The following is a 15143-nucleotide window of genomic DNA, read 5'->3' as shown; positions in this document are numbered from 1 at the left end:
GCTCCCACGTGCAGCTCTTGGCACTTGGAAGCTACTGCTTCCTCCTCCTCCAAACTGTAAACTAGGAGAGTTTTGTTTCCATACCCCTCGGTGCACCGAAATGAGCTCAAGCAGCAGCATTTTGAACAGTTTATTGAACAAGCAATCGCTGCAGCACAACACTTCAAAGGTTCCCAGACTTTGTGCACTGGAGGCTGAGGGAAACCCTGCCCTGTGTTCTCATCACGCTTCTGTATGCACAAATTTAGGGACAGCTTTCCCACCACTGCCTCTGCCCCAGCCCTTTACATTCAGCTCCTGCACGTTCAGCAGATAGTTTCAAGCAGCTTTCTCACAACAGTGCACATCAAACCCTCACAACCCCCAGGATGCTCCCCAGCACATGCATGGAGAGTTCAAACACCCACACATCCAGGGGGAGAAACAATCAGCTTTATATTAATTCAAACTCTTAAAGAAATAAAGTTATTTGTAATAAAACTTTGATTTAGAAAGAAAATTATCTGCAATCCAAGCAAGCTTCCTTGCGTTCACAGCATCCACCACCAGTGTACAGAAGGTGTTGGCTTCCCACAAGTGCAGGAAAAACGAGTGCTCAGCAGGAAGCCAGAGTTCACCAGGCCCTAACATTGAAGCGTTACTTTAAAAGCAACACAGTCGTGGTAAATGATTGGAGCTACTCACAGCTAGTGGTAATCAAGTCCAGTCAGTTGCCATAAACAAAGTTGTAGACGAGGAAGGTGGGTGTTTGGCAGTATTTGGTTGCAAACTGTTTGCCATCTGGTGTGGGGTCAGAGAAGGCAATTTCCTCAGTGCTCAGGTAGCTGCCATACATGAATGTGCTCCTGGGGGAGAAGAGAGCTGTCAGAGCCACGCTGTGAGCCAGGGGAGCATCACCCCAGCCCCCCTCTGCAGGGAGCTGACACAGAACCAAAATAGAGTGGGAGACCCCTGCTTATGAAGCTCTGCTTTCAAACAGCAGAGGACAGTGCTGATGCCACTTTGCCCTCCTGGAGCGTGGTTTAATTAGGAACCAGGAGACCATTATACTGAATCCAGCCCACTGAGGTCCCCATGGCTCAGGGCAGCACTGCCCACAGAGGGAGTGGGAAATGAGCACCGGAGTGATGGACTTTCAGAATGCTGAACTCAAACTATAGTGGAGTAGGTTGATATATATGTATAAATACAGATGTATGCATATCCATCCTGTGCACATTTATATTATGCATACAGTGGGTATACATTATGTATTAATGCTTACATATTACTACAGGCTCATGGGCCAAGCTGAGCCTGGAGGCAGACCCTAGGAACAGATTGAGGGGATGCTTCCTTGTTGTTTTACTTTTTTTTTTTCCTTCAAGTCCTCCTTCATGTTTCTCTTGAGCCAAACACACTTGAAAAGTTCAGAATTTCCTGCCTGGAAAAGACTTGGTGTTTGGGCCCAATTTGTCCAGTAAAATAACATTAAAAATACTCTTTCCTAACAAGCAGAGTTTCCCTTGGAAATTCCAGTCCTCGTAGCTGTGTGTTCCAGTTATACTCAGCCATAACAGCTCGGCTCACCTTTGAGATTTCAGATACACATCATTTAAGTACTACATAAACAGAGTACCTGTCCACTTAGTAGCCCTCCACCATGAAGATGGGATTGCAGATGTGTCCGCACACATGAACGAACCACAGAATACCTTGAGTTGGAAGGGACTCCCAAGGACCACCGGGTCCAACCCCTGGCTCCACACCCAAACCCTATGGCTGAGAGTGGTGTCCCAACACACCCTGAGCTCCAAAACTGGGGCTGTGCCCACTGCCCTGGGGAGCTGCTCCATGCCCACTGCTCTCTGGGGCAGAACCTTTCCCTAGCCCCCACCTCAGCCTCCCCTGATGCAGCTCTACGCCGTTCCTTTGGATCCTATCATTAAAGGAAGCTGCAGGCCGCCACGAGGCCTCTTCTCAGCCTCCTCAGGGCCAAACTAAGCACAGGACAAAGCCTCTCGTGATTCTCTGCAATCCCTTCCTCCCTCTCCCAGTTCCCACCCCGCCTCAGCTCCATACCTGACCACGTCCACCAGGCGCCGCGCGATGCCCCTCCTGCGTGCGAGGCCGAACACCCAGATCCTGCTGACCCCACACACTGCAGGCTCCGGCTCCGTGGAGCAGCGCCATGCCCGCTGCTGCTGCAGGGCATCCTGCCCAGGGCTCTGAGTCGTGCTGGGCTCACACAGCACCCGGAAAGCCTGCAGAGATGAGTGGAAGCGTTGAGCTGTTCCTCCCAGGGACACAGAGCCACCAAGTAATGCCAGCTGAACTTCCTGCTGCCTTTTACTGGCAGCCCGGTCTGCTGGTTGGCGACTCTGCACACAGCAGGGGTGTTGAGATCAGATGATCACTGTGGTCCTTTTCAACCCCAGCCATTCTATGATGTTACAGGGCAGACCAGCTCCTAAACCATGTGCAAGCTTGCTCAAGCACCAGCTGTGGAAACCCAACTCCTGCTAGCAACATCACCAGCTGACAAAAGCACAAGCTTTTCTTTAATTTTACCCTTCCTCTTCTTAATTTTACCCTTCCTCCTCCTTTGAAAGTTAACATTTCCAAAACACACCAAGAGCCCCAGTTACCAGCCTGCAGTTTCCCCCTCTCCTCACACAATTAACACACACCTGTTTAATTGATTCAGCCACCAGGCACCCAACAATCATCTTCTCGTTGGACACAAACAAGTAGGTTTTAGTCTTGGCTGGGCAACTCAAGGCAACTTGCTTGAAGCCCAGCTCATTATCTACAATCTCTCGCACGTCTTCTGCCTGAAACAAAAGGAGGGGTGCATTAGGTACCAGCATTCTTCAGCTCAGCATGAACCTGTCAGGAATGAAAGGAGGCTGTGGATGCCCCATCCCTGCAGGCATTCAAGGCCAGGCTGGATGTGGCTCTGGGCAGCCTGGGCTGCTGGTTGGTGACCTGCACACAGCAGGGGGTTGGAACTGGATGAGCATTGTGGGCCTTTTCAATCCAGGCCATTCTACGATTCTATGAAACTCATTTCCCCCAAATAATCCCATGCTTACACAAGGCCAGGCTTCATGAAGCAGCCCTGAAGCACTCTGCAGCTTTACCTGACACCAGTGGCTCTCACTGTACACACAGCTAATCTGGCAGGATTTTTTTGTTATATTAAAAAGACAAAAAAAAAAAGAACAGGCTCTCACTAGCATTCTCATCTCTGTATCTCCCTCAGAGCACACTCACCTCTCACCTGAATCCTTCAACACGTTGTATTGAATGTTTAAGAACAAGACCTTCAGCATGGAGAGCAGAGTCAGGATGAGCGACCACAGCAGCCTGCACTGTAGAAATGCAAGCTGCCACGACCCATGGAAGCTGTGTGCCCCATCCTTAGAGGTGCCCAAGGCCACAGATGGGCTCTGCACAGCCTGAGCTGCTGGGGGCACCCAGCCAACGGCAGGGCGTGGGTCTGTAAGGTCCCTTCCAAAGCAGCCATTATGTGATACAGCGACCCTGCTCTGCCCTCCTGTAGGCCTTCTGCATTCCAAGCGATGTATGACTGTGTGAACTGAGGCATTCAGGGATCTGAGCCATGAAAAAACTAATCTACAATACAAACCCCAAAATAAACAAACATGTACCTTCTTGACTGCGTATTTTGGGTCATCTGGAAGAATCAATACGATTTTCCCATCCCAGAACTCTGCCACAACCCGTTCTTTCTTCCAACACTGCCACAGAGAGGGGGAGAAAAAAAAACAAGTCAGTGGTTTAGCAAGAGAGGAAGTGATTCAGTGAAGACTCTGGCAGATGTAGCTGTAATTTGAACCACCTCAGCTTTCAGGAATAAAGTCAAATCACATTCATCAAACTGATGAACACAGTTGCTGGCACTGCACGCTACTTACACTTTAACCTCCCATCTGGCTGACAAAACAGCCTGCAGCTGTCTCAACTTAATACCTGGATGATATGTGCTGCTTCCTCTTTACTCAGAGGGCAGTGAGGCCCGGGCACAGCAGCCCAAAGAGCTGTGGGTGCCCCATCCCTGGAGATGCACAAGGCCATGGGTGGGCCCTGGGCTGGTGGGGGGCAACCAGGGGTTGGAACTAAACGATCTTTAGGCTCCCTTCCAACATTCTAGGATTCTCCTGTGTCCTTCAGAGATGTGAATGCAGCTGAAGCCTTACCACATATCTGAGGCACTCGAGGAATCTCTCGTGGTACTGGATGTGTTGGGCTTCGTCCTCAGGGCTGGCAGCTGTGTAGATCATGCCACATGACTTGCAGGCAACGGTACCAAAATGCTTCTGTCCTGCATCCTAGTGAGAAACAGAGCTGGTTAAGCATGAATGACACGTGCTCTGAAGGTCGAAACCACATTTAGTTTAAAGGAATGAGGTTAAGAATTTGTTATAGCAACAATAATCAAAGATTAAAATATTTTGATTACATTTGGATTTTTGAGGAGGAGCATGAGCTTTTGCTTATTTGTAGAATATTCAAGACTACCTAGCATAAAGTTGTTATACAAAGAATGCATTATTTGGAACAAGCCTTGAAACAGATGGGTCAGTAACATGCTGAGCAAACAATGTACAAGAACACCACAAAACCAAAGGAAAACCATACAGCCCTTTTTTGCCAGTCACCTAAAACAAAAAAAAAATAAAAAATAAAAAAACTTTTTTCATAGCTCTGTCAGGACACAGGCAGAAGGAACTGCATGTCAGCTGTGCAAGAACTTTCAATACCTGAAGGGACCATATAAACAGGAGGGGAATGGCAGTTTACGAGGGTACATACTGAAAGGACAAAGGGGAATGGTTTTAAACTAAGACAGGAGGTTTAGGTTGGATCTTAGGAGGAAGTTTTTCCCCCAGAGGGTGGTGAGGCACTGGCACAGGTTGCCCAAGGAGGCTGTGGATGCCCCATCCCTGCAGGCATTCAAGGCCAGGCTGGATGTGGCTCTGGGCAGCCTGGGCTGCTGGTTGGCGACCTGCACACAGCAGGGGGTTGGAACTAGATCATAGAATGGCCAAGGTTGAAAAGGACTATAATGATCACCTAGTTTCAATTAGATGATCAATCAACTAGTATCAATCTTTGAGGTCCTTTTCGACCCATTCTATGATTCTATAAACAGCAAGTTGATGTCTAAGTGGTGACAAGAACTGAAGGCCCATTTGTTTAGAACTTGTTCTATTTTCCTGCACAGGCTGTTTGCCCTTCCCTGTGCCCTATCAGTGTGGGCTGCTCTTGTCCCTCAGCACCTGCTATCCACCCCCTCTCCATCATGGTCCCAAGCAGAGCTGTACACTGGCTGGGCTGGAGCTTGTGGCCCGCAAGTCAGCCACACTCAGAACAACCAGTGCAGGGTAAATGCTGCAGCTGTCTTCATACTGCTGCTCTCATCTGGGTTTCTCTCTTCCGTGTAACCACCCAGCAATCAGATCAGTGCTTCACCCTGAAGGGCAGCAGCAGCAGGAAGGCAGATGTGCTTCACAGCTCTGTGTTCACAGCCCCTGCTTATACATTTCCATGCTGCCTTGACTGCCATTTGCTGTTACAGTTGTCACAGTGTGGTTTGTTTGAGGCTTACATGTAAGGAAATCTGCTTATTGCTTAGCCTCAAGACATGTCTTATTTCCTTGTCACTGTGCCACGAGCCACCCCAAGGACCCAGCATCCTTACAATGATCATCTGATCGTTGGACTGCTTGCAGAGTTCTCTTGCTTTCTTGCTTTTCTGCACACCGTGAGGCATTTTTGCAGGTGGACTGGATCCAAATGGAGAACTCAGTTCATCCAGCGCCCTGAAAATCATTTCAGAAAGATGTCAGTTGGTCATTCACACAAAGGTTAGCTTCACACATCAGACACCCAGGGCAAGGTTGTGACTTTTATAAGAGAACACCCCAAAACTGAGATACAGCAAAGGTTGCTGACAGCTGTGTTGCCAGCTGCTCTTTGGAGAGTGAGGAAGGCTCAAGGCAGAACAGGAACTCACAGCTACCAAGCCCATGATTGAGCACTCTCTCACTTGCACAGCCATCCTATCTCCAGGAGACTGGGACACTGCCACTAGCTGGAACTCAGCAGTCCCAGCCAAAGGGATATGACAGAGGAGACAGGGCCAGGTCCATGAAGCATGAGAACTGGAGGTGAAGAAATACATGCCCAAGCCCAGTGCTCCAGCCTCAAACCATGGCTTACTTGGAGCTAGGCAGTCACACACAGACTCAGCAAGCTGCTCAGTGCTGGAAACATCACCAAGTCCAGGATCCAAAGAATCAAAACATCCCCTAAAGAGTCCCTTTGATATATTCCTATTAAGTTGATACATAAACTTATGGCTGTAATCATGCTTTTAAAAACATGCTTGAAGAGAAGCCCTCCTTAATGCAGCCGTGAAGGAAGAGTTCACTGCCACACTCCAAGTCTCCAAAACTGCACCTCCTTCTCTGGGGCAAAGCACACCAAACCCACAGTCCTGGCAGAGGGCTGCAGCAGCTGAGCACTGTCACAAAGCCCTTGGATGGTGAACTCAGCACTCCAGCAGCAGAACAATGCTGAATCAGAAACTCCATGCCAAAGATGTGAGTGGAGAGCACCAGGCTGCCCTGTGGAGCTTGGTGGGTTTGTAACATCCCCAGCAGGGCTCAGGGTGATGAGCAGAAAGGGATGCAGCCTCAAATGCCTGTGATTATAAGTGCAGCTGGCAGAGGGAACTCATGTCTCAATGCACAACTCGGTGAGCCCGGGTGTGAGGACTCAGTGTGTGCAGCTCAGGACACCTGATCCAAGCTGGATTTGGGCACACTGTGACACAAAGCAAGGAGGAGGGTCCTCTTCTGCCATCTCAGCAGGAGTGGCATCGTCATCTGAGATTATCTTACACAGCTTCAGGTATCCTGTGCTGAAGAAAGCTGACTACGAATCACACACAGCATCAGCAACGCTTCCCTCTCAAGGAGAAAAAAAGATTGATCTCCAATTACCTATGGGTTTTGATCTAGATGGAGAAACTTCAGCTGAGACCCACTGCAACTTGTTATTAACTGCACAGTTTTCCTTCAGACTTCCACAGCATGGAGTTTCTTAAGCAATCTCCAAGTGGGAAACTCTTAGTGTCATGCAGTGAACACGGAACTCAGAGATACACCCAACCATTTTATAGATTCGGCTGCTAAGGAGAACTTCCAAAGCAGAAACTTCACATAGGAAAAGCTTGTGTTCATCAGCTTCCCAAGAGACAACAGCAGATCCAAGGCTGATGCGCAGTTAATCACAAACACCAGGCTTTGCACATATTCCAGGGTTCCACTTGCACCACGGAAGGTATGTGAAAAGCCACATGAGGAAGCAAAGCAAATATTGCAATCAGATCTTGCTTTCAACACTCCTCTGTGGCAAAGGACTACCATAGCTCAACAAGTTTTGGAAGGTTTGTTTTGGCTCAATCTGAAATCACTTCAAGCACTGGGGGCTGTGTGTGTGTTAATGTCCACAATAAACGAGGCTCAGAATGTTTTGACTGTTAACAAAACATATCGAGGAGTTGATTCAGTGTGGGAGGGGGACCAGCAGCTTTTCTTGCATGGGAAATCTTTTTCCATTGGAAGTCTTGGAGTAGGGCAGAAATTAATTAAGGAAATAAACTAATCAGAAGCACAAACATCAGCACCTTAGCAGTACAGAGAGAAGCATGGAGGCTGGAAGTCATTTAGCAAGGAGATCATGCATCTTACAGAATCCAAAAGCAAACCTCAACATGCTCGTGCTCTATCTACATCCCACTAAACATGAAACACAGCCAAATACAATTCTGAAAGATCCACTCAGGTGGGAAAGGAGAAGAGAAGCAGAGGCTTCTGTTAATTAATCCTCACCCATCTCTGTTACAACTTCTGTCTTGTCTTTTGCACCTGGATCAAAAGGGCAGAAGTTTGAGTGCTGCTGCATGACAGCTTATCAGCCACAAGCACCTGAGAGAAGCAGCTAACGACAAGTTCACCTCTGAAGCAGCTGCTTCCCAGAGCCAACAAAGGATTACCTCTCTTGTTGCCCTGCACCAAGACAGAAGGCTGAACTTGGGCTTTTAGAATGATTACATGCATATTTTAACAATTATTCTGTCAATATGACACTCCTGATAGACTGCAAAGATGAACATACCTCTTCTTGCTGGTAGGGGGCCCACTGAATATGGGGTAGACAAGGGCATTCGAAGATGCTGGAAAAGATAAGTGACATTATAGTGGCTTACAGCCATTTTTTAGTCACAGAACACGTTGATACATGGAAACAGAAGAAGTTGGGAAGTCTTACCATAAGTTACAGCACACAATCTGCAAGTTTTAGGATAATGCAGCATAGATCACAGTAAGTCTAAGTGAATTATTGCTTAGGAGTGTTTTCCATCAAGCATAAATAATTCAAGTGCTCAACTGTTTGCTGCTTTCATGATTTTTGACTGCATTTGCTGAAGGATGGAGACTCCTCAGCAATTACAGAAACACGAGGAAGTGCACAGGCAGAAAAGCAGCACTGACAGCCTCCAAAGAACACAATGAGAAGACAAACATGCTGTTTCTAGGACCAGGACACAATAAAATGGCTCTTGTTATTATCAGAAGAGGTAAGGAAGGCTCCAGTAAATGATACAAAGCCCCAGACTTGTTAGAAATGTGAGATCTTAGAGGGCCAAGAAAGCATTCAGTAAGAGCAAGAGGAAGACTTGGCAGTGCCTGCTGCTTGGTGAGGAAATGTGAAATCCAGGTGACAAACTAGGAAAGAAGAACTTGTGAGCAGATCATTCACATCATTAAGATACAAAGGACACTCCAACTTGCACACTTCAGAAAAAGAACACTCAGTTAAATCACATTCAAACCACTATTGGCAGTAATTCACTGCCTAAAGAAGTGCAGAGAGGAGTTTTCCAGGTCACCATCGGGCACAAACTTCATGCATACAGCCTTGTGGATATTCAGCTAGCAGACAGGCACATGTAAGAATTGAAATTAAAAAGCATTCTTGCACTGAAAAGGATTGGAAAAAAATACTCCAAAGTAAGGATAGAAGGGAAACTGCTCCACTTAACAATAAGCAGGGGCAAAAGTAGTGAGAGGTGTCGACTCTCTGGGCAGCAGCTGCTGTCAAACCCTTGAGTTACCACCTCATTGAAAGCAGAAGCATCTCCCAGATGCAGTGCCTGTGTACTGTGCACACTGAGTGCACGAGAAGACCGAGATACACAGAATTCAACTTACCCTTCTTACTCCCTTCGTGTGGAGATTGGCTGGAAGGAATGCAATCATCTGACTGGCATGTTGTGGAAGAATTAATCTCACCACCATCCTGTAAATTAAGACAATCTTTTAGGGCAAAAACTCCCCAGCTCTCAGATAGCAGTTACAGAACCACACACAGTGCAGGCTCCCTTCCTGAAGAAGCATTAATTGATGCTGTATACAGTTTGATTCACTCATCACTGCATTTGTTTTGTGCTTTGTTTTCTTCTTTGTACCATCAGCTTAGCATGCCTGGGACTCAGCTTCACTTTCTGCTTATATCTATGTGTCTTAACAGTTTTTGGAAGCCTCCTGCAAGCATCCTATTAAAATCAAAGTCTGCCAAACCAACTGCTGCCTCCAGCTCTGCCCTTGTCATAACATGACTATGTTATTCCCCACCTCCTCAGGGTCACCAGACTGTACAATGTGAAACCAGATCAAGGCCAAACTCTCCCTGTGCTCATTTTGCAATAACAAAGTCACCAAGTTTCTTTTTCCAATGCTACGTACTTCTGATCAACCTCTGAGAAACAGCTCAGCCATTAAAAAATGCAATTACAGCAGTGTGAAATGCTTCAGAAAGTTATATATTAACTGCATGTGCAAGATTGGATTGTGCAAGCTAACACTTGTGTTTTAGTAGTGCTAGCTAGTAAAGACATATTGACAATTAAGATTGGCGTGTGAGAGACACACTAATACAGTGCAGGTGAACAAAACAGGCAATAAACTGTTCTTTATAATCATGCATTGGTTCAATAAAGCACATTAGCCCTATAAAACCAGCTTCCCATCTTGTTCTCTGCTTCCTTCTGGTGCCTGCTATTAAACACTGCAGTAGAACCCCAGCAGCCTTTCCCACCTCCACGCATTTTAGATGCCAGAATGCAGCAACACAGATGTGACACTAAGTGTAATGGAGGTCTGTGACTCCCTGTTCTGATTTCATATTTACTGCATTCCACTGCTACCCTTACCCTTCCCACCTATCACCTGTGTAGTTCTTTGTCAGCTTTGCTCCTCACCACACACACGCAGAAATAACAAGGGGGAATGGTTTTAAACTGAGACAGGGGAGGTTTAGGTTGGATCTTAGGAGGAAGTTTTTCCCCCAGAGGGTGGTGAGGCACTGGCACAGGTTGCCCAAGGAGGCTGTGGATGCCCCATCCCTGCAGGCATTCAAGGCCAGGCTGGATGTGGCTCTGGGCAGCCTGGGCTGCTGGTTGGTGACCTGCACACAGCAGGGGGTTGGAACTGGGTGAGCATTGTGGGCCTTCTCAACCCAGGCCTTCCTATGATTCTATCACGATGACTCAGATTGCTGTCAGCACAAACACTGCACAGGCAGCTTTCCTCTCAGCCACCCTAAATAGAGTATTTCACTGCAGCACACAGGGATGACAAGAAACTGGAGTTTTACCACTGCTTTATGCCTTCGTAACATACAAACAAACCTGCACAGGTTCTTTTTAAGTCAAATCCAAATAAACACCTGGGCTGAGTAACCGGAGCATGCGTGAGACCTAGCAAACTCAGTTCATGTCACCTGAACCCTGCTGGCACCTCTACTCACCGTGCTCCCTGCATGGCTGCACTCTGCAGTCTCAGAAGGATGAGAAGCAACAACAGTGCTGCCTGCACTTTGCTGCAGGGACGCCTTTCCTTCGTGTGCAGTATTTCTCTCTTGATTTACACAACTCGGAAAGTTCTCTCTGTTGTTGTTTTCTCTCTTCTGAGGCACAGAAGTACTTCTCTGTGCACTGTCTGCCTTGAGGCTTTTGTTGGCATCAGCTGAATGAGACCTGGGGGGAGTCTGGAGAGGCTTAAGGTCTAAGGGTGGTTTCTTAGAGTGCGACTTCTTGCTGGCAGAAAAGAATGCTGCTCCCGACTGAAGCCTCAGAGCCGGTTTCACTGTCATGCTGAGGACTCTGAAGGGTGAATCCATCTTCTTCTTAATTAGACAAGGAGTATTCTCTTTCCCCACACTAGTTTTTTTGGGGGGTGCATCTGCTTTCAGCTTCTTAAGGGCTTTGGGGGCAGTTTTGCCATGCTTGGAACCAGCTGCAGGCCTGGCTGGCTTCGAATTCGTGTTCCTGCTGACATTCACATTAACTTTCTCAGTCCTGCTGGCAGCCAGGGGACTCTTACAACTGCCCCTGTCCCCAAAAGCTCCATTCTCACTCAGCTGTTTCCTCTCTAGAATAGTAAGGTATTGCTTTTCCTTGCTATAAAAAGACATCACAGGCACGATGGGCTGGTATGAGGCAGCAGGCTTAGGGGATAACTGGGAAGAAAACTCCGTGCGTGCAGCAGTGGGGATGCTGGCAGCCTGCAGTGGGGACACATCCAACCTCCTCAGTGGTGCTGGCTTCACAGAAACAGCTCCACTTTCCTCATCGCTGGAGCCAGGTGACCATTTGATCTGAGAAGAAAACCAGCGAGCTCTTGATTTCTTGAGGCTTTCAGCAAAATCCAGCACCCTTCTTTTCACAGGAGTCTCAAAGGCACTATGAAAACAACAACAAAGCAAAATGTCACATATTGACAGCTTTTCAGGTATTCTTGTGCTTAAGTAACGCTCCAAGTCCACTCAGTCTAGCTGCCTGCACCACCAGATGCCCTTTAACAAACACAGACCCAAGGCTGTCAACAGCCATTTTGTTTTCTGCTTTCAGAGGGGGGGAAGCAAAAACCCCACAGTATTTCACAGCAGGTTCTGAAAGGCATGCACTGAATTCTCACACCGATGTATTTCAGAGGCTAAAACTCTGTCGGCGCTGCACCAAGGGCCCAAAGGGGATCCACTTTACACAAAGGACACATTCAGCTGTAACATATTTGCTTGCTGTAAATATTTAGTGAGGAAAAAATCTCACTATCTCAGGAATTTGTCCGTCCAATTCAGACAAAAAACTTCACCCTGGTCTCCTCCCCGAAATATTTTTGTGGGTGAAGGACAACAGGAGCATGAGAGAAACCTGTTCTGCTGTGACAAAGTAACAAAGGGAGAGGACCAGCCTGTTCTGTGGGATGTAAGCTCAGCTTTGTGTCCACAGCCAGTGGCTACATTAGTGGGAACAGATATACTTGTAAGATATATGTAAGAAAGGAACTCCTGGGGACTAAAAGTGCCCCTGGGGTGCAGCAGGTCCAGCACTGCCAGCCAACTCCAGACAGCCCATGCTTCTATGATCATTTGCACACTTTTATAAACTGGAAAAGACTGAAATTCTATCACAAATAAATGTAAACATCAGAGTGTTATTTCTTAGGTTCCTAAGCCATCATTTTTGTTTTTAGGTTTCCAGTGGTTTTGGGACCTCATTAGGGTTGTGTGTGAATGTCACACATTTGACAAAGGTGACTGCCAAAATAAGATACGCTTATTAAAAAGCAGTAATAGCTCTGGCACACAGCAATGCAACCACCAACGTGGCTCTGCAAAGCACCAGCTTACTGTGACACCTTTTTCTTGTTTCTAGTTCTGCACTGATTGTGCTTTAGATGGAAGATCAGTTTCAGCTTCCCTACATATCAGTTGAAAGCTTTCAGAACAATATAAAATGCTATTAAGTCATAAATATCGACTAATTCCAGAGCATTTCAAAACTACCTTATTTCCACTTCATGATAAAATTTTCAAGAATTTGAAATATGAGAAGCTGGATTTGGATTGGGGCAACCCCAGATATGTCACAGATCGTTTGAGTTGGAAGGAACCTTTAAAGGCCACCTGGTCCAAGTCTCCTGCAGTGAACAGGGACAGCTACAGATCCATCAGGTGCTCACAGTCCTGTCCAGCCTGACCTTGGCTGTCTGCAGGGACAGGGCAGCCACCACCTCTCTGGGCAATCCATTTCAGTGCTTCACTACCCTTACTGAAAGATTAAAAAAAAAAAATCTTCCTTATATCCAGGCTATATCTCCTCTCTCTTAGTTTGAAATTATTTCTCCTTGTCCTATCACAACAGACCCTGCCTGTCCCCTTCTTTCCTGTAGCTCCCCTTCACACACTGACAGGCTGCTCTCAGGTTACCCACCAGCCTTCTCTTCTCCATGCTGCACAGCCCCAGCTCTCTCAGCCTCTCCTCATAGGAGAGCTGTTCCATCCCTGGGATCATTCTTGTAGCCCTCCTCTGGATTCACTCCAACAACTTCATGTCTCTCCTGTACTGAGGACTCCCAGCACTGCAGCTGAGGTCACACAGCACAAAGCAGAGGGGCAGGATCCCCTCCCTGACCCTACTGGCCACACTGCTTTTGGTGCAGTCCAGGATACAGTTTGCTTTCTGAGCTGCAAGGGCACAGTGCTGCCTCATGGCCAGCTGTCATCCACCTGTACCTCCATGTTTTTTTCATCTACAGAGAACTCACTGAGAGCAGTCCTGAGAAGGACTTGGCGGTTCTGATGGATGAAAAGCAGGACATGAGCCAGCAGTGTGCTTCTGCAGCTTGGAAGGCCGGGGCTGCATCAACAGAGGGGTGCCAGTAGAGACAGGGAGGTGACTGTCCGCCTCTATTCTACCCTTGCGAGACTGCAGCTGGAATACTGTGCCCAGGCCTGCACTGGAAGGATGCAGAGCTGTTGGAGCAGGTTGAGAGGTGGGCCATGAAGATGATCGAAGGGCTGGAGCACCTCTCCTATAAGGACAGATTGATGGAGTTGGGCTTGTTCAGCTTGGACAAGAGAAGGCTCTGGGAAGACCTCATTAAGGCCTTCCAGTAGCTGAGGGGAGCCTACAAGCAGGATGAGGACTGATGTTTTGCACAGTCCACTATCAATAGGACAAAGGGGAATGGCCTTAAACTAATTCAGATTAGATATAAAGAGGAAATTCTTCATTCAGATGGCAGCGATACCCTGGCATTGCTGCCCAGAGGCAGCATGGGCCCAGATGGGCCCTGGGTAGCCTGAGCTGATGGAGGGCACCCAGCCCATGGCAGCAGGGTGTGTAAGATCCCTTCCAACCCAACCACACTATGACTCTACGAATTTACATTCAAGGAAACATTAAAAAAAAGAGGTTTGTACGTAGTTAACATACGTCTGAGCAGGGCTCTGGCTCCTCTTCTGTGAGCTCGCAGCTGCCATGTCACCAGCCGAGCACCTGCAGGAAGGCATTATGAATCAGGTGAAATCGATTTTAGTTACAGCTTTCAGTTAACAAAGGAAGAGAAGTTGGGAACTGGCAATAACGATTAATAAAAGCTGTTTTCAGACAGGGCAGGGATCGGAATAATGTTTTAACTGAGAGTAAATAACAGCACAGAGAAGATTTCTGCTTCAAGTCCTAACCAGACCCTTCCAATACCCAAAGAAGGGCGATAAGAAAGAAGGGAACAGACCCTCAGCCCCTCTCAGGACGACTCCAGACCCCTTAGGCCCCGCACACGCCGGCCGCACTACCCCTCACCTCAGCGCCGCCTCCATCACGGCCACCAACGGTCCCGCGCCTTCCAACCCGCGCGCGTTCACCCGCCAGGCCGCCCATCCGCTTCTCATTGGCCGAGAGCCTTGCCGCTCAGCACACCTCGCAGGGCCATTGGTCTGACTGCGGCCCGCCACTCACATTTCAGCCAATTAGATGGTTGTCCCCCCCCCCGGCGGAAACTCCAACTCCCAGCCTGCCTCGCGAGAACAGAGCCGCCTCTGGGAGGGGGGCGGTGCGCGAGGCACGCTAGGAAATGTAGTTCTTAATGCACGCTGAGACTCGGAAGCTTGGGAAGCGCTTTGCCCAAGCAGTGCCGCGCCCTGCCACAGATCTCGTATCTCGGAGTTCGACTTAGGCGTTCAATCTAGAGGAATTTACAAGGATTTAAGTAGCGAGAGCT

General features: G+C 47.9%; 1 protein-coding gene across 1 annotated transcript; it reads right to left on the bottom strand.

The window, feature by feature from the left end:
- Positions 1 to 116: 116 nt before the first annotated feature.
- Positions 117 to 14849, bottom strand: ESCO2 (establishment of sister chromatid cohesion N-acetyltransferase 2). Its single transcript, XM_042887499.1, has 11 exons — positions 14726 to 14849; positions 14357 to 14419; positions 10885 to 11818; positions 9288 to 9375; positions 8191 to 8248; positions 5708 to 5828; positions 4203 to 4334; positions 3654 to 3743; positions 2670 to 2813; positions 2062 to 2243; positions 117 to 845 (listed from the first exon to the last, which is right to left on the bottom strand). Exons 1-11 carry the CDS (start codon positions 14812 to 14814, stop codon positions 707 to 709), a joined length of 2040 nt encoding a protein of 679 aa, XP_042743433.1. The 5' UTR covers positions 14815 to 14849; the 3' UTR covers positions 117 to 706.
- Between the last annotated feature and the right edge of the window lie 294 nt (positions 14850 to 15143).

The sequence above is a fragment of the Lagopus leucura genome, unplaced genomic scaffold (genome assembly GCF_019238085.1).
Source record: "Lagopus leucura isolate 7727_CA_CO unplaced genomic scaffold, USGS_WTPT01 Super-Scaffold_100088, whole genome shotgun sequence".
Classification (NCBI taxonomy): Eukaryota; Metazoa; Chordata; class Aves; order Galliformes; family Phasianidae; genus Lagopus; species Lagopus leucura.
The sequence above is the reverse complement of the archived record's forward strand: the minus strand, read 5'-3'. Positions and strand labels throughout refer to the sequence as shown.